The following is a 19830-nucleotide window of genomic DNA, read 5'->3' on the forward strand; positions in this document are numbered from 1 at the left end:
ATATCGGACTTCAGGAAGAATCCTCCCCTTCTACAGCCTCTTATCATCAAAGGCAATGAGGTTGAGAGGGCCGACAGCCACAGATTCCTGGGACTGCAGGTTACATCAGAACTCAATTGGGCTTTTAACACATCGCCCTCTCACCCAGAGCAGTGGGAATTATCAGGGACTCACTCCATCCAGCTCACTCTCTGCTCAGACACAAAAACTGTATGTACAGTACAACCTGAGACACAGCAGAGCAGACAGCATCATCACTCACAGAACAAGGTTTTTCAATGGCTTCTTCCCCACCACAGTCAGACTGATGGCAAAACAAAATTACTGAACATGTGAAAAACCTCACGCTACCTCACTTCACTTGTCATGTAAACGACGAGTGATAAATGTGAAATATTTTAACTGTGCAATATCTGCAATATAGTTGTATTTTTTTTGTGTAGATATTACCACCATTTTGTATAGTGTTGGTATAATTCATATTATGTATTTATTTTGTTTTATTTTTTACTTTTTTTTTAAATGTTTACTATGATGACTCTGAAAAAGCTCTGCACAAGAATTCCAATGTGCTTTGACTGTCAGTTTTATGCACAAATGAAGAAACCTTAACCTTAAATATCTCAGGTCAGTGGAAGACCAAGATGTAGAATTAGAGGCTGAGATAAACCACAGAGGAGGTGTGGATGGAACAATTGGAAGAAGGCAACAGGAGTGTTTTGTGAATCAAGGCAAACATTAAAAGTGGGTTTTTTAAGGCAGTGGTAAGACCACCGATGGTGTATGAAGCTGAGACATGAACAGTAAAGGGAGTGCAGGAGAAGAGGTTGGATGTGGCTGAAATGAGAATGCGGAGATGAATGTATGAAGGACAAAATAAGAAATGAGACAATCAGAGGTACAACAAAAGTGGCAGAGTTGGAGGGTGGCTCCCCCAACCAGATGCACTATGTTACGAAAATACACTCACCGTTCACTTTATTAGGTGCACCTGTTTAGATGCTTGGTAACTCAAATACCTAATCAGCCAATCAGAAAGCAGCACCTCAATAAATTTCGGCCTGTAGACATTGTCAAGATACAATACAATACAATACAATTTATTTTTGTATAGCCCAAAATCACACAAGAAGTGCCACAATGGGCTTTAACAGGTCCTGCCTCTTGACAGCCCCCCAGCCTTGACTCTCTAAGAAGACAAGGAAAAACTCCCAAAAAAACCATTGTGGTGGAAAAATAGAAGAAACCTTGAGAAAGGCAGTTCAAAAAGAGAGACCCCCTTCCAGGTCAGTTGGGGAGTGCAGTGGGTGTCAAAAAGAAAGGGGTCAATACAATACAATACACAGAACAGAACAAATCCTCTATACAGTATAAAAATAAACCTTTAGAAGTACGGAGTAGAATTTAACAGTAGATGATATCTCATAATATGATTTGGATTCATTTAGAGTCCTGGAGACCTCATTCATCAAGCTGCCTCCCCCATTTGGCCATTCCACAGCTGAAATAGCGCTAATCCGATGAAATCTTTCCCACGATTCCTGCAATCCTCCAAGATGGCCTGCTGAAATTCAAACCAAGCATCAGAATGGGGAAGAAAGGTGATGGAAGTGACACTGAATGTGGCATGGTTGTTGGTGCCAGACAGACTGCTCTGAGTATTTCAGAAACTGCTGATCTGTTGCGATTTCCTTCTAAAACCATCTCCGGGGTTTAAAGAGAATGGTCCAAAATAGGAAAAATATCAAATGAGCAGCAGCTCTCTGGACTCAAATACGTTGTTGATGCCAGAGGTCAGAGGAGAATGGCCAGACTGGTCTGAGCTGACAGAAAGGAAACAGTAACTCAAATAACCACTTGTTACAATTGAGGCATGTAGAAGAGCATCTCTAAACATACAACATGGCACACCTTGAAGCAGGTGGGCTACAGCAGCAGGAAAACACACCACATGCCACTCCTTTCACCTAAGAATAGAATTGAGGCTACAATTCACATGGACTCACCAAAATGAGACAACAGAAGATTGGATAATTGTTGTCTGGTCTGACGAGTCTCAATTTCTGTTGCAGCATTCAGATGGTACGGTGAGAATTGGGTGTCACCGACATGAAAGCATGGATCCATCCTGCCTTGTATCAACAGCTCAGGCTGTTGGTGGTACTCTAATGGTGTGAGCAATATTTTCTTGACACGCTTTGGGCCCCTAAGTCCCAAATGAGCAACGTTTAAATGCCACAGCCTTCCTGAGTATTGTTGCTGATCATGTCCATCCCTTTATGATCGCAGTGTACCCATCTTCTGATGGCTACTTTCAACTGAAAAACACACCATGTCGCAAAGCTCAAATCATCTCAAACTGGTTTCTTGAACATGATAATGAATTCGCTGCACTCAGATGGCATCCACAGTCACCAGGTCTCAATCCAATAGAGCAGGAAAGGGCAATGTTGGTCCTGGAGAGCCGCAGTGGCTGCAGGTTTTTGTTCCAGCCCAGTTTCTAAATGATGAGTCAATTATTGCTGACGAAGTGCTTATTGCTTAAGTGACATTTTGATGCTTCATTTTAGTGGTCTTACTTGTTAAGGTTCTCCACCCTTAATTGCTTATTTCAGTCTTAAATAGCTGCATTCAGTGTTTTAATGGCTCCTTATTTAGTAATAAGATGTAAAAGACAAAGCAGCCAGCAGTTCTCCATCTTGCTTGTTTCCATTTCCATCTGTGTGTGCTCATCATGCTCTGTTTGATTTAATAAAATACTGAATAGAAAAATGTGACAGACTGAAAATGATCCATTTTATTGGCAAGGATTGGTTTCTAATTAAGCAATTGGGTTGGAATGAAAACCTGCAGCCACTGTGGCTCTCCAGGACCGACATTGCCCACCCCTGCAATAGAGGACCCATGGGACGTGGTGGGACGGGAGATTCGCATCATGGATGTGCAGCCGACAAATCTGCAGCAACTGTATGAAACTGCCATGTCAATATGAACCAAAATACCTGAGGAACGTTTCCACCACCTTGCTGAATCTATGCCACGATGAATTAAGGCTGTTGTGAAGGTAAAAGTGGGTCCAACCCGATACTAGCAAGGTATACCTAATGAAGTGGCCAGTGAGTGTAAGTCTCAAATAAAGATTTTTGTTTTTTTCTCAAACTTTTTAATGTCAAAATTAATGAACATGTGTTTACAATCAAGGAATGGTAATGCAGTGTTAGCATTGCTGCTTCACAGTCTTGGGGGGATCTGACCCCGGGTGCTTCCTGCGTGGAGTTTGCACTTGGGTCCATGTGGGCTTGGTCTGATTTTCCTCCCACAGTCCAAAGACATGCTGGTTAGGTAAACTGGTGATTGTAAACTGCCCCGTGTGTGTTCACCCTGCGATGGGCTGGCCCCCTGCCCAGCGGTTGTTCCTGCCTGTACCCATTGCTTGTTGGCTTAGACTCCAAATGTCCCCAGCGCTGGATAAACAGGCATAGAGGACGAACAGATTGATGAATTCTACACAAAGCACGTCGGCAATCCTTAAAACAGAGAAACATTCTGTACAATTTTAATTAACAGATTAGTGTTTTAGATTTCGGTTAAGTGAGGTTATTTGAATGTTTTATTTTATATACACTATTTACCTCTTTTACATGTCTGATAGCTTCTCCTGTTGGCAGAACTGATTGTCAGCAGTTAGTACAAGCTGTGGTGTGTGCGTGCCAAGCGCTGAGGCCTGTCTGTACAAAACAGCAGCATGGTGGTCTGAGCAAATCGCCATCACAAGTCACACACACCCCTGTGACAAAACATGTAAGAAACCAAAATGTGATATCCATCTCTTTGATGAAGCAAATGAAAAGTAAAAACACTACATGGTTCACCCATCTGGTTTTGTTTTTTTCTAATAAAAACAAGCATAATCAAAACCAGACATTGAATATGAACAATTTTACACAATTTTATAAATTTTAAAAATATTTTCTATGTCATTTGTGCTGAACAAATCTGTATACCTCTCTCTCTATATATATAAGTCAATGTATGTATGTGTGTGTGTGTGTGTGTGTGTGTGTGTGTATGTTCCAGCATTACGTCTGAACGGCTGGAGCGATTTTCATGAAACTTGATAAACATATTTCTCATTGGTCTTCTAAAAATACTGTATGGTGAAATCAGACCTAACCCACCCCTTTTCTGATCTTGCGGTCCTGTATGTATGTTATCATCAAGTTGACACTCGGAACGAAAACCAGAGGGCGAACTGGAGGTGACTGCCAGCAATCTTTATGTTTGAGTGCCACCACCGCACCCGCCTGTTGCTTTTGAAATTAAATAAAATCTATTTTTGGGACTCATTCTGTCTTTGTGACTCGAGCCGCCATATCTATACAGTATATATAAAACAGACTGTAAGAGCTGGCACGGTGGTGCAATGGTAGCGCTGCTGCCTCGCAGTTAGGAGACCTGGATTCACTTCCCTGGTCCTCCCTGTGTGGAGTTTGCATGTTCTCCCCGTGTCTGCGTGGGTTTCCTCCGGGTGCTCCGGTTTCCTCCCACTGTCCAAAGACATGCAGGTTAGGTGTGATCCTAAATTGTCCCAAGTGTGTGTGTGTGTGCCCTGCAGTGGGCTGGCACCCTGCCCAGGGGTTTGTTCCTGCCTTGCGCCCTGTGCTGGCTGGGATTGGCTCTAGAAGACCCCTGTAACCCTGTGTTAGGATATAGAATAGGAGAATGATTAATAGACTGTAACAATCTTTGGGTCTTGTATATATGTTATCATCCAGTTGATGCTTGGAATGGTTTTATCATCAAAAATCTGTAGTATTATTTGTTTGCTGTTTAATGTTTGTTTTTGTTAACTATATTTTCATCTTGCATTATTCTTATTACAACAATACTGTAACATCCCAGCCAGGTTGAAGCCTTTTTTTTTTTACTGACCGTTAGGTCCGATTGAGGGAGGGTGTAGTACAGCAGCGGGTTAATTTGGGGTGCGGGACCCAGGACAGGAGGTGGGGTTGGAGAGAGTGCTAGAAGGTTGTGTTTGGGGTTACGAAGTAGGCATTCTATTTCTTGATTGTTCAAGTAAAACTTTTGTGAGACTTTAGTACGTCTGTCTGTTTTGTTTTTACTTCTCTTTTCAAGCCAACGCGGAGGTCACTACAATGTTGTAGTGGTAATAGCATTAAATCAACCTTAATAATAATATTAATTTAATTGACGTTTTTTTACATTGTCAAAAATTCTGCATGTAAAAAACTTACTACTACACCACAAAACAAAAATTAATCTGTCAAAAAACTTTAAAATGGCTTTGCTTTTCTCATCGTTTTTACACTACTTTGAACGTATTCCGTGATTATATTTTGATTAAAATAAGCTATCTGTATATTCTATATAAGATAAGTAAGCAATTTTATTTTTATCTACCATAAACATCCTATATTTATTTTGTTGATTCAGCAGCTCTCTTTGCAATTTTTGTTTATTTACTAATGAACTAAATGTCATTTGTTTTGCAACGTCATAGCTAACGTGTTGGTGTTACAATTTTTTCGTAAAAAAGAAATAGGATTTTTTTAATACGTTCATAATCAAAAAACTAATTTAATTAAGTTATCAAAATCGAAGGAAAAGTATAGACCAGATATAGCTATGATATTTAACTTATAATATTTATTTATATAGTGTCAGAAAAACGACGAAAAGACATCGAGCAGGTGTGGGGCAGCCACCCATTTAATCGATTACGGCTGCAAAAGGTATCAAAAAACAAAGACATGCTCATTCAACCGAGTCCAAAACAGAACTGATCTCCAGGTAGCAAGATGGCAGCTTTAAAGGCCAGTAGCGGAAGTGATGTCATCCCGACCGGAACCAGAAGTGATGTCAGTGGCTGCCCCAGAGCCGGGTGGGATTTCCCTAGAATGGTCTGTAAAAGATCGAGAGGGAAAATCAGTGCACTCCGCCACCCCCTGGTCTGGCATGGAACTACCTGTATTTAAGCCCTTTAGCTGCCTCCTAAACACACGTGTGTGACAATAGTTAAAATATTTAACCTTTAATTGTAAATCAATTTCAGTTGGAGAGACTAATTGGAGATTTAGTCTTGTATGTCTGTTATCATCCTCTTGACGCTCGCAACGTTTGCACAATCATTGAGAATTGTTGGAATCAATTTGGCCACAGCGTGTTTGTCACATGGACAACTTTATGTGGTGTGTTCAAGGGTACGAAGTCCTAAGAACCTTTATATATTATGGCTAAAAACTAGAAAAACTAGAATCATTCTATATAACAAGGCACTTCAGTAAACAATACAAGCACATTAGTGAGTCTTCATTGTTTGTTAATTTATTTTTATTTTTAAAGTTGTGTTTTTTTTATTATATTTTTCTCAAACAATTAAAAAAAACAAAAAAACACATATTTTCCTCCCGTGCAATGCTGGGTATTTCAGCTAGTAGATATATACAGTCATATGAAAAAGTTTGGGAATCCCTCTTAACTCTTTCAATTTTTGTTTCTCACTGGCTGAGCTTTCAAAGTAGCAACTTCCTTTTAATATCTGACATGCCTTATGAACACAGTAGTATTTCAGCAGTGACATTAAGTTTATTGGATTAACAGAAAAATATGCAATATGCATCATAACAAAATTAGACAGGTGCATAAATGTGGGCACCCCAACAGAGATATGACATCAATACTTAGTTGAGCCTCCTTTTGCAAATCTAACAGTCTCTAGACGCTGTCCTCCTATAGCCTTTGAGGAGTGTCTGGATTCTTGATGGAGGTATTTCTGACCATTCTTCATACAAAATCTCTCCAGTTCAGTTCAATTTGATGGACAGCCTGCTTCAAATCATCCCATAGATTTTCGATGATATTCAAGTCAGGGGACTGTGACGGCCATTCCAGAACATTGTACTTCTCCCTCTGCATGAATCCCTTTGTAGATTTCGAACTGTGTTTTGGGTCATTGTCTTGTTGGAATATCCAACCCCTGTGTAACTTCCACTCTGTGACTGATGCTTGAACATTATCCTGAAGAATTTGTTGATATTGGGTTGAATTCATCCGACCCTCGACTTTAACAGGGTTCCCCAGTCCCTGAACTAGCCACACAGCCCCACAGCATGATGGAACCTCCACCAAATTTGACAGGAGGTAGCAGGTGTTTTTCTTGGAATGCGGTGTTCTTCTTCCGCAATGCAAAGCGCTGTTTGTTCTGACCAAATAACTTCATTTTTGTCTCATCAGTCCAAAGCACTTTGTTCCAAAATGAATCTGGCTTGTCTAAATGAGCATTGGCATACAACAAGCGACTCTGTTTGTGACGTGAGTGCAGAAAGGGCTTCTTTCTCATCACCCTGCCATACAGATGTATTGTAGAACGATGTACAGATACACCATCTGCAGCAAGATGTTCTTGCAGATCTTTGGAGGTGATCTGTGGGTTGTCTATAACCATTCTCACAATCCTGCTCATATGCCGCTCCTGTATTTTTCTAGGCCTGCCAGACCTGCTGGGTTTAACAGCAACTGTGCCTGTGGCCTTCCATTTCCTGATTCCATTCCTTACAGTTGAAACTGACAGTTTAAACCTCTGAGATGGCTTTTTGTAGCCTTCCCGTAAGCCATGAGACTCAACAATCTTTGTTTTCAGATCTTTGGAGAGTTGCTTTGAGGATCCCATGATGTCACTCTTCAGAGGGGAGTCAAAGGGAAGGAAGCACAACTTGCAATTGACCACCTTAAATACCTTTATATCTCATGATTGGACACACCAGTGTATGAAGTTCAAGGCATAACGAGCTCATCTAACCAATTTGGTGTTACAAGTAATCAGCATTGAGCAGTGACAGGCATTCAAATCAGCACAATGACAAGGGGACCCACATTTGTGCACAGCCAGTTTTCACATTTGATTTAATTTCATACAACTAAATTCTGCTTGACTAAAAATCTTTGTTTGGAAAACACCGCAGTACTCAGATGTTCCTAGAAAATGAAAGACATAAGACTGTTATCTTTATTATTGAAAGGAGAGTCAATTATTATGCAGGCTGAGTGGGGTTCACAAACTTTTTCATATGACTATAGATATAAAGCCTCAAACCCCAGACAGGGACTCTGCACCTAACAACTACATGTAAACAAAAACAGAACTCCTGTTATAAACAAATGCTGTGGAAAACTTCTCAAAATAAATATTCATAACTGCAATAACACAATAAATCAAAATTCTAATGGAAGAATCAAAATCCTGGTTGAAGGAGACCCTTGCTAGAGAGCTTTAAATAAGCGAAAACCAGAAAGAAAACATGTAAAAAACATTAAAGGTAGAGAAAGAGGAGCAAACTCAGAGAGACTGAGGAATAGAGTTCCAGAGTTGAGGGGCCATAACACTGAAGGACCTGAGAGTCTGGTGAGTGGGACAGTAAGGAGATGACTGCTCGAGAACTTGAGAGAGCGGCAAGGAGTGTATGAAGCGAGGAGCTGAGTGAGGTAGAGGGGGGCTTTGAAGGTGAGAAGCAGAATCTTGAATTTAACCAGTGACCAGTGAAGCTGAGAGAGAACATGGGAGATGTGAGCAGAATGCTTTGTGTTGCTGCGGAGTTCTGAATGTCCTGTATCTTCCATTTAGATTATGCAGGGAGGCTGATGAAGAGGGAATTACAGTAATCAATACGAGATGTTATAAAACAATGAACCAGAGTTTGAGCATCACTAAAGCACAGAAATTAATAGAAGTGGGCAATGTGAAAAAGAAGATACAATGAAATTTTGCAAAGAGACCTAATGTGTAGCTCAAAGTTGAGTGACGAATCAAACAAAACACCAAGATTTCTGACAACAGAGGCAGGTTTGATGAGTGGACCATCAACAGAAATAGAGAAATTGGACACCTTAGAAAGTTGGGATTTTGGACCTACCAGTAACACTTCAGTTTTATTAGCATTAAGTTTGAGAAAGTTATTTTCCATCCATAGCTTAAGATCAGTGATGCAGTAAGTGAGTGTGCTGGGAGGTGAATCTGTAGGGGATCCTGTATTAAGATATAACTGTATATTGTCTGCATAACAATGGAAGTTAAGGCCATGTCTGCGAATAATCTGACCCAAAGGAAGGATATAAAGTAGAAAAAGTAATGTCCTTCTAGTGGATGCATGAATAGACACTTTCAACAGTTCAACAGTTCTTTGCTGTTTCCTTAATATATATAGTCACCTTTATCAGCACTGCACACAGTGCTCTTGTTAAAATCTTTGCAGGATTTCCACTCCATTACTAAGTTTCCTCCATTTATAGACATTTTGTTTTCCTGTATACTGATGAACACCCAGGTCTTCACAGATGCTTTGGTCACCTTTTCCAACTTTCTGCATCTCTTTCATTTCATCTCCTAAAGTTCTCTTATATTTCATGGCTCACATGAACAGAAAAGACGACTCTGCCAGTCACCAAACTATGTGCCTTTCCAAAGGGCGGTGCACTTCTAAGCCACGCCTCTAATCTAATCTTATTGGTTGAACAGCTGTTCTCAGACTGGACTCTGTATATTTAGATAATGCATTCCTTATGGTCAAGAAAGACTCAAGTTGTGTGTTGTTAAATTGTGACGGTTATGTTTCTCATTTATTTTGACTTAATTAAGATCAGACCTGGGCATGAGGAGGAATTCATGCAGAAATTCAAGAAATTCCCAAGGGTTCACCATTGTTTTCTTGTATTTGTGAGCTTGTGTTTCTTCCAGTGTTATCCTCTTCGCATACATCCTCCAATTGTGTCTCCTTTACAGGGACCAGCTGGATCTCCATTACTTTGGCTTCTTGCCTGGCGGTCTCCATGGTGGCTGTTATCGTCCTCACAGTGTGTACCAGTAAGTGCTGTCATTCTTTGACTCAATAACTTTGGAAGGTCAGCTTTGGTTGCTGCGTTGTTGACAATAATGTTAACTGGGCAAATGGCGTTGGGTTCTGTTTTTGCTGAACAGTCTGGGACTGCTTTGTCCAAACAAATCTGAACCTTTATGTGTACACAGTAGGTATTGTGTCATTAGTAATCTGTAAAGTCTATAATTGCATTTTACCTATGGACTTCTTATCGCGTGCCATGTGTTTAACAACTCAGCCAAGGTCACTAGACAAAAATAAACTCAAATGAAACAGCAGTGTGTAGGCAGATGTGAAAAGATTTTTAAAAATGGTTTGCAAATGCATGTTTGCCTGAGTCAGATGGAGGTGTTTGCTTCTTTCAGGTCATTCTTGACATGTGCTGTAAGCGAATGTCACATTAAGCTTGTTATATATAATTAGGATGAGCTTAGGTGTGCCGATTCGCTCAATGTTATCTTCTTTAGCAATAATGAGGAGCATTTTACTAATTTAAAAGAGAAATAATCTGAACAAACCCGGGATTGGATGCCAGTCTGCCATAGGCATGCTCACTTATACCAGGCCAATTCAGAGATACTAACCCACATGTTTTTGAGATGCAAAGGAAAATCTACCCTTTATTTGTTGTAGCCGAGTGCTTAGGGCACTGGACATTAGATGACAAAGGCATCAATTCAGTATTTTAATCTGTGGACGAGCTTTAAAACAAGCATGAAAAAACTCTATCGCATCATTAAAGTTTATTATATCATGGTCTTTGAGTGATCTTTGGAATGGATTTGTGTGACGGCCCCGGGTCGGCTCCATGCTCCCTGGTCACTTCCAGGAATCTCGTTGTCATAAACCGAGATGAGCAGGGCAGTCAGCAAGAGGTTGGTACAAAAGTGATTAACTGATTTTATTCAAAACCCAACAAACAGTGTCCAAAAAGTGCAGAGCTGAAAGATCTTCAACAAATAAATATTCCATAGATGCAAAGTGAAACATAGAGGTTAAAATATAAAAAATTAGCCAATAAAAATGATATTTAAATCCCAGGAAGAATCTGTCCTTCATAAAATACATGAAAACTGACATCTCTTCCTCTTACTCCCAGCCAGAAGAGATGTCCTCCTACAGGTTTAGTCAGCCTTATGCACCTCAGGTCCCCTGCCAGTCCCAGTCTCACCTACATGTAGCCTGCTGGTCCTCAACCTCACGTGGGAGCCCTTCTGGAGTGGTCAGTCCCTCAAGCTCTGGCTGTGCGCTGCTATGGGGCTGTCTCTTCCCATCCACCTGCTTCCATTCCTATGCATGGGCTCCTCCTCAATCACTCAGATCAGATCCCCTGTCCCTCTCTCTTTCTTTCTTTGATTCTTTCTTCCCTTAATTTTAATTCATTTGTTTCTCTCATCCACTTTTCTTTGATCTTGATTTTTTTGTAACTGCACACATCCATCTCAACAGTCTTGTTTCTGCCACATCCAACTTCTCCTGAGCTCCATACATCATTGCTGGTCTTACCAGTACCTCACCTTTAACCTTCATTTGAAATCTTTGAGCACATAACACTCCTGAAACCTTCTTCCAATTGTTCCTTCCACACTGCACTTTGTGAGTTATCTCTGCATCTAATTCTACATCTCGGTCTACCGCTGATCAGAGATGCTTGAACTTCTCCACTCTTTTCAACAGCTCTCCATGTAGGCTGAATTCTGATCATCACTAAATCTGTTATTCTGTCTTCTTCTTCCTATTTATTTTCAACCCTCTATCTTCTAAAGCCCTTCTCCAGTTTTTTAACTTCCTCCTACTTTCTCTTTTCTGGTGCTACACAACACAATGCCATCAATACAAAGCCTGGTCTTTTATAGATAGATAGATAGATAGATAGATAGATAGATAGATAGATAGATAGATAGATAGATAGATAGATAGATAGATAGATAGATAGATAGATAGATAGATAGATAGATAGATAGATAGATAGATAGATAGATAGATAGATAGATAGATAGATAGATAGATAGATAGATAGATAGATAGATAGATAGATACTTTATTAATCCCAAGGAGAAATTCACATTCTCCAGCAGCAGCATACTGATACAAAAAACAATATTAAATTAAAGAGTTAAAAAAAATGCAGGTAAATACAGACAATAACTTTGTATAATGTTAACGTTTATCCCCAATCTCCCCCATCCAACCCAACCGGGTGGAATTGAAGAGTCGCATAGATTGGGGGAGGAACGATCTCCTCAGTCTGTCAGTAGAGCAGGACGGTGACAGCAGTCTGTCGCTGAAGCTGCTCCTCTGTCTGGAGATGATCCTGTTCAGTGGATGCAGTGGATTCTCCATGATTGACAGGAGTCTGCTCAGCGCCCGTCGCTCTGCCACAGATGTCAAACTGTCCAGCTCCATGCCTACAATAGAGCCTGCCTTCCTCACCAGTTTGTCCAGGTGTGAGGCGTCCATCTTCTTTATGCTGCCTCCCCTGCACACCACCGCGTAGAAGAGGGTGCTCGCCACAACCGTCTGATAGAACATCTGCAGCAACTTATTGCAGATGTTGAAGGACGCCAGTCATCTAAGGAAATATAGTCGGTCCTGTCCTCTCTTGCACAGAGAACCAGTATTAGCAGTCCAGTCCAATTTATCGTCCAGCTGCACTCCCAGGTATTTATAGGTCTGCACCCTCTGCACACAGTCACCTCTGACGATCATGGGGTCCATGAGGGGTCTGGGCTTCCTAAAATCCACCACCAGCTCCTTGGTTTAATAACTCAACACTTTCATCACAAGATCAAAGAGGTCAGGACTTCAAGAAGACCCTTGGTGCAGACCTCCTCTAACTGGGATCTTGTCTGTTACCCCAACCCTGGATCCTCACTCCCTTCTCTGGTCCACCTTTCTCTCTCATGCACCTCCAGACCTGTTGATGTGGCACTCTATCATAAGCCTTCTCCAAATCAATACACACCATTTGTGATCCGTTCTGTTTCTCTACATGCTGTGTCAATGCAAAGACTGCATCGGTTGTTCCACAAACCTGGCTTTAAACCAAACTGCACATCCCACTAGGGGTCCTAAGCCTGGGTGTTTGGATTTCCAGATGTTTCATTGACTTACTGTTGTATGCTTTCTTTTATTTCTGAAGACCTCTGGGAGTTGACACCATAATTATCATTACATGGAGCACTGATATCCATTACACCTGATGTGGAGCTGTACAGAAAGGCTGGCTGCTCCATGTGTTCAAGGGTGGCCATCTTGGATTGTACCGCAATGTCAAGAGCTTTACACATATTTCAATGCCAGCGGAAACTACAAGCAGTTTTAAAGTGGTGTTAAAGTATTATTTGATATTTATTTATTTATTTATTTATTTTTGTAGTTTCACTTTGGAGACAGGGGAGGGCACCTTCCAGAAGACAGAATACAGACATCCTCAATCCGCAATCCTTAAGTGCTGAGGTAATCATTTTTCTTTGGGCCCTTCCAAAATTACTAAGTGCATAAAATATGAAATGTATTATTAGACATTTAGAGCAGCATTAAGCAGGATGAGGCAAGTGCACCAAAATGACAAAATATTGTGACATCTTAAAAGTATAACTGTTGCACAATTTCAACTCGGTGAGGAAAACCATCGGTGGTACTTTAGTTTGGTGCTGCATGAATGCGTCTAACACTTGTGTATGGTTATGTGGCAAGGCATTGACAAGGCATCTCAAAAACACTTACAAAGCATCAGCAGAGCGCCTCTTCATGTCTGTGCAGTGTGGCATATTACAAGCCTTTGACATCTTGGAAAATTGACTTTTTAACATGAAGATCCCACGGATCTCCCACCAAATATGTAATATGTCTCACTCAAGCCACCTTTGACCATTTCAACAGTGTTGTGCCAGTTCACACCTCACAAGAACTCGCTCAAAGTTCAGTTCACACAGATTAAAAGGAATAAATTCACATTCATAGTTCACCATTTCAGTTTTGAATTCGTTCATGTTCAGTTCATTTTGTATTTTTTAAAGAGTGAGAAAAAATGACCCTTGATTTTACTTTTTTCAATTTTCCATGCGTTTTATTAGGCTCTTACAGTGTTCTTGAATAAATACAATAATTATAAAGACTTTCTTATTTAAATATAGTTTATTGAGTTATACCCAGCAACAAACACATATAACCATATATGCTAATATCCTCCTGGTCAAAAAAGAAATTAAATAGATGCAAGTATCCATATAAATTTCCGCCCTATTTCCAACCTTGTGACACAAATGATGACTGTAGGTGAACTTACCAATTATGCTGCTGGTTAAATTACATTGCCAGTCAAAATTCGCATCACATATTGCATGTCCAACAGGGAAAAATATAAAGTGGCTTCGGGAAGATCAACGTTTTCCTAAAAGTGAAAATGGAGCTCGTGTCAGCGGGCGTACAGCTTAAGCACAAGCAGGCAGACACAGACACTGCCTGCTTGATTTTACGTTATTTTTTCCAAATACAAATAAATGGCAAAAAATCTGTACAAAATAAATATTTGTAAAAATTCACTATTTGTACTTATCCGAATACCATATTCGGATTCGGCTCCACACCTTCATTACAGGGTAAGGCAAAATGTTTCATCTGGACCTAAACCAGATCCAGAATGTCAAATAAAACTGAACTCGCTCACGTTCAAGTTCTTCACTTGCAAATACGTTACGTTAAGTTCACCGTTCTTAGAAAGATGAGCTTGTTCAATGAATGCACTCTTTTGAGCTCATTCACACATGACACTGCATTTCAAAGTGAAGTGGCTTTAGTAGGCCACATAGAGGACATGAAGAACCGTTCTACAGGTGTCTTGTGGGAGTTACAGTGGATTCAGAAAGTACACAGACCCCATCACTCTCTGCACACTTTCTTGTGTTGGAGATTTAATTTGAAATGGATAAATTTACCATTGTTGCCCATCAATCTACACTCAATATCCCTTAATGACCAAGTGAAAACATGTTCTACAGAAAGGTTTGCAAATTTATTAAAAACCAAAAACAGAAGTCTCTCATTCATAGAAGTGTTCCGATTCTTAATTTAGTACATTTGCAGAAGCCCCTTTGGCAGCAATTCCAGCTTTGAGTCTTCTCAGGTTAGGTCTCTCAGCACAAATTAAGTTCAGATCCTTAATGCGTACCTACAGAATCGTTAATGGGTCAGCACCATTATGTGTGGAGACGCTTGTGAGGTCTTCTGTTCCTTCCTGGCAACTCTGTTATCCCAGCTCGTTCATCTTCTCTGTTCAACTTGGTTCATAATCGCTAACACCCACCTAAGTGAGAATGCAGTTTTGAGGTGGTGATCGAAGACCTGTTGTTCTTCACTGCCCATGTTGCTATGGTCTCTCAGTCTGGTAGAGATTCACTCTATACAACATTTGCAAGATCAGACCATATCTAACGGAATATACTATATATGTAGCTCAACTCCTGGTTCTGGTCTGTCACATCTTTATTACTATGACTCTGCTGGCAGGAATACCAGAATGTGTCACCCAACCACTAGGGATAATCCAATATGTAGTAGCACATCTAGTGTTCAACTAGACGAGGCAGCTACATGTCACTCCTCTTTTCAGACCACCACACTGGCTTCTTGTAATGGCACATATTAAGCTCAAATTCTTGATGTTTGTCTACAGAGCAGTCAATGGGTCAGTACCTGAGCATTTGGAGACACATTTTTGAACACAAGGTCCAGTGCTCCTTCTTGACCATTCATGTCTGCCAATGAAGGATGTCAGGTGATCTGTCTGGTATCAAATCTCAATCCAGACTCTTTTCATGTTTAATTCCTAGTTGGTGGAACAAGCTGCCAACATCCATTTAGAATTCTGACTCCCTCAATTTGTTTAAGAAGTGTTTGATGACTTTCTTGCTTCGTGAATTTCTATCGAACTGATATTAGCTGTTAGGTTTTGGGACCTATGAAGTTTAACTCACTCATGTTTTGTTCTTAGCTGCTCAGTTGTGTTAATCAATTTTTGAAACCTTTTCAAGGCCCAGGCTGCTGTTTACTTGATTATGTTGATGTTTTTTGCCAGTCCCTTTGGAAAAAAGTGTCAGCTACACAAAAAAATGAAATGTAAATCTCTACAAGTTGTCGCAACTGGATTTGGACAGTTTATCCCATTCTTCCTGGCTAATCATCGTAATCTCAGTTAGATTAGGAGTGAAGTGTTCATAAACTGCCATCTTCAGGTCTCTCCACACATGTTCTCTGGGGTTTAAGTCACTCAAGGACACTCTGAGATTTGTCCCAAAGCCACTCCAGCATTGTCTTGGCTGTTTGTTTCAAGCCAGTGTCATACTGAAAGGTAAACCATCACTCCAGTCTGAGGTGGTGTGAACTCTGGAGCAGGTTCTCTTCAAGGTACTCTCCGTATCTATCTGCATTCATCCTTCCCTCAAATCTGACCAGTGTCCCTAACCCTGCATCCCATAACATGATGGCGCCACCACCACCATCACCATGTTTGACCTTAGGGTACTGAGGAGGCAATGAACAGTGCCTTGTCTTCGCCACACATAGTGTTAGGAGTTCTGCCTCCGTATTTCAAGACCAGAGAATCTATTTATTCATTCTCAAAAGTCCATTTAATGTTTTTTAAATCAACAGCAGCTTCTGTCTCTCCACTTTTCCATAAATGCCTGATTGATAGATTGAGGCTCACATGGTCATCCTTCCAACAAGTACTCCAATTTCAGAACAGGACCTCTAAAGTGAACATTGGTCTCTTGCTCACCTCCCTGACCAAGGCCATTCTTGCCCAGTTAGCCAGTTTAGCCAGAGGGCCATTTATAGGAAGAGTGCCGGTAGTTCCAAACTTCTTTCATTTCACATGTATTGAGACCATTGGGCTTCTGTGAACACTCAAAGCTTTTACACATCTTATCCAGATCTATGCCTCACCACAATGTGATCTATGTGGAGGTCCGCAAAGAGTTCCTTGGTTTTTGTCCTGACATGCAGTGTGAATTGTAGGACCTTCTATACTCAGGTACACGTGTGCCTTTCTCTGTGGTGTCCTCTCAATTAAACTGGCCAAAAGTGGGCTTCAGTTCATTTCTCAATACACCTCAAGGAGAATCAAAGCAAACAGGATGGATCTGAACACAATATGGAATACCACAGCAAAGGGTCTGAATACTTCTAGGAATGAGAGATTTCAGTTTTTCAGATTTTTATACCTTTCTGAACACGTTTTCACTTTCTCATTATGGGTTATTGAGTGTAGACAGGTGGGGAAAAACGCTAAATTCATCCATTTAGTATGAAAGCTACAACACAATAAAGTCGGCAGAAAGTGAAGGGGTCTGAAATCTTTCTGAATCCACTCTATGTGCTGTATTATGCCAAAACCCATTATATAGTGCCTTTCATCTATCTATCTATCTATCTATCTATCTATCTATCTATCTATCTATCTATCTATCTATCTATCTATCTATCTATCTATCTATCTATCTATCTATCTATCTATCTATCTATCTATCTATCTATCTATCTATCTATCATATAGTGCCTTTCACATCTATCAATCTAGCTGTGAGGGAGAATCAAAAAGTAAAGATAACTTACCATTTAATAATGGTAACGGTGATCAGAAGAACATAACCAGTTACATCACTTCTTCACATGGTCTCCCTGAAAGTCAACACAGTTCTTGCACCTGTGGACACTTTTTCTATGGTGTCGTTTCTCGTGACTGAAGACAGAGAGATATAATTAAAGTTAGTAAAAATCTTTTATTCACACCAGGCAAAGGTTAAATGACAGAGAAGCACAGTAGCTAGGACACCTGCCCTTCGTCTGCCCCGAGGGGTAGGTGTTCCAAAATTTTTATAGGGTTTTTTGTCTTATGACTTTAGTTACACAAGTATTTCAAAATATTAGCCTGAATCAGCATTACCAAACCCAAGGGTTGAGTACATTTGTTGGTCCCTTAGTTTTTGATGGGTCCACCCTTGTGGTTTTTTGTGTAGTAACCTTAAAAACAAGAAGTAGCACTTAGCAAGCATACTTTGCATGCAGGGTCTACATGACCCTTTGTCACGTACGCCATGGGCAAGCAGAGTTTGCATGGCCCTTGTCACGTACACCAGATTGATCAAGCTCTTTTGTATTTTTCCACACACCGTTCCACTCACTTTGTCATTCCTTGAGAGAAAAAGGTTTTTGGCTGCTCCTGAACCCAGGTCTGCACCGCTTCCTTAACCTCATCATCTGAAGTGAACCTTTGACCTCGTAGAGCCTCTTTAAGTGGACTCGAGATGTGATCGTCAGCTGTGTTCAGACCACAGCTATTGCATTGTCTCCACCGTTTTAGACAGTGAATTGTCATGGAACAGCAAGACTGTTTTTGACAGCATTCCTCTTCTTTGGTTGTGAGTTGAAGGTTTCTGTTTCCCACTAAGCATAGCACAGTACGTTGCACTGGTCACTAGATTGTCTGTGTCCCTGAAAATGTGCCACAATAGGACCCTTCATGATAATAATAATAATAATACAATTTATTTATATAGTGCCTTTCCCATGCTCATGTCCCAAAGGAAGGTCTTCATGATTTTCTTGCTGCAGTGGTTCCCAAACTCAGTCCTGGGGACCCACTATGGCTGCAGGTTTTTGTTCCAACCAGATTCACAATCGGTGATAATTATCGATAACAACTGATATCATTTAATTAGCTGGTCTTTTTTACTATTCACTTATTCTGCATTCAGAGAAACACAACAGTATGGTTTTTACATTTATAAAACATTTAGAAATATTTCTGTTTTTTTTCGAAAGCTATAAATGTTTAACTCCCCTTTGTTGTTTTTCCTATTATTTTCCCATTTTCCTTTGTAGTTTGCTCCCTTCATTTAACCCTAAAAGTGACAATTAACAACCAGCATAGCAGACACCCAGAGTGACGAAAGCTCCAATGACTTCAGTGTCAGACCCGCTAATTAATAAAGAGTCAATTAAATAACCAGAACACCTGGAAAAGCAGAATGGAAATTAGGTTGAAAATACTGTTAACGACTTAAAATAAACTCTGCATATTCCCCATATAACTGTTTATTACATTTTAATAAATACTGTATCTACCAAGCTTAGTTTGTAATTTCTACATTGACTCCAAAACAAAGAAAATGTGAAATAACGACACACTTAATTAGGCTAAGAGTCCAATGAAAAACAAAAGCTGGTTGGAACAAAAACCTGCAGCCACAGTGGGTCTCCAGGACCGAGTTTGGGTGAGTTTTATCAACATTGCATTTGGTTACGTATGGTCACTGTCACTACTGGTAGCATAAGGCCATATCTGGACCATACAGAGGTGGCACAGGTAGTCCAACTTTTCCAGGATGGCACAACAATAAGTGGCATTGCCAGAAGGTTTTCTGTGTCTCCCAGCACAGTCTCAAGGGCATGGAGGAGATTCCAGGAGACAGGCAGGCAGTTACTGTAGGAGAGCTGGACAGGGCCCCTTGTAGAAGGTCATTAACCCATCAGCAGGACCCACCGGTATCTGCTCCATTGGGCAAAGAAGAACAGGATGAGCACTGCCATAGCCCACAAAATGACCTCCAGCAGGCCACTGGTGTGAATGTCTCTGAGTAAACAATCAGAAACAGACTTCCTGAGGGTGGCCTGAGGGCTCAATGTCCTCTAGTGGGCACCGTGAGAGCTTGATTGGCATTTGCGATAAAATACCAGAATTGCCAGGTCCACCACTGGCGGGAGCCCTGTGCTTTTCACAGATGAGAGCAGGTTCACCCTGAGCACATGTGACAGACGTGAAAGGGTCTGGAGAAGCCGTGGAGAACGTTATGCTGCCTTTATCATCGTTCAGCATGACCAGTTTGGTGGTGGGTCAGTAATGGTCATGGTTGGGGAGGCATATCCATGGAGGGAT

At 40.7% G+C, this 19830-nt stretch overlaps 1 protein-coding gene across 5 annotated transcripts in view; it reads left to right on the forward strand.

Moving 5' to 3' along the window:
* Window positions 1–19830, forward strand: part of LOC114641152 (uncharacterized) — a 513154-nt gene that overhangs the window by 488109 nt on the left and 5215 nt on the right. For all 5 annotated transcript variants that reach the window (XM_051925981.1, XM_051925979.1, XM_028790258.2 and 2 more), the window contains 2 exons: window positions 9797–9877; window positions 13270–13349. In XM_051925981.1, coding sequence (XP_051781941.1) covers window positions 9797–9877; window positions 13270–13349 — 161 coding nt within the window. The remainder of the gene's footprint in view (window positions 1–9796; window positions 9878–13269; window positions 13350–19830) is intronic.

Source organism: Erpetoichthys calabaricus, chromosome 4 (assembly GCF_900747795.2).
Source record: "Erpetoichthys calabaricus chromosome 4, fErpCal1.3, whole genome shotgun sequence".
Lineage (NCBI taxonomy): Eukaryota > Metazoa > Chordata > Cladistia > Polypteriformes > Polypteridae > Erpetoichthys > Erpetoichthys calabaricus.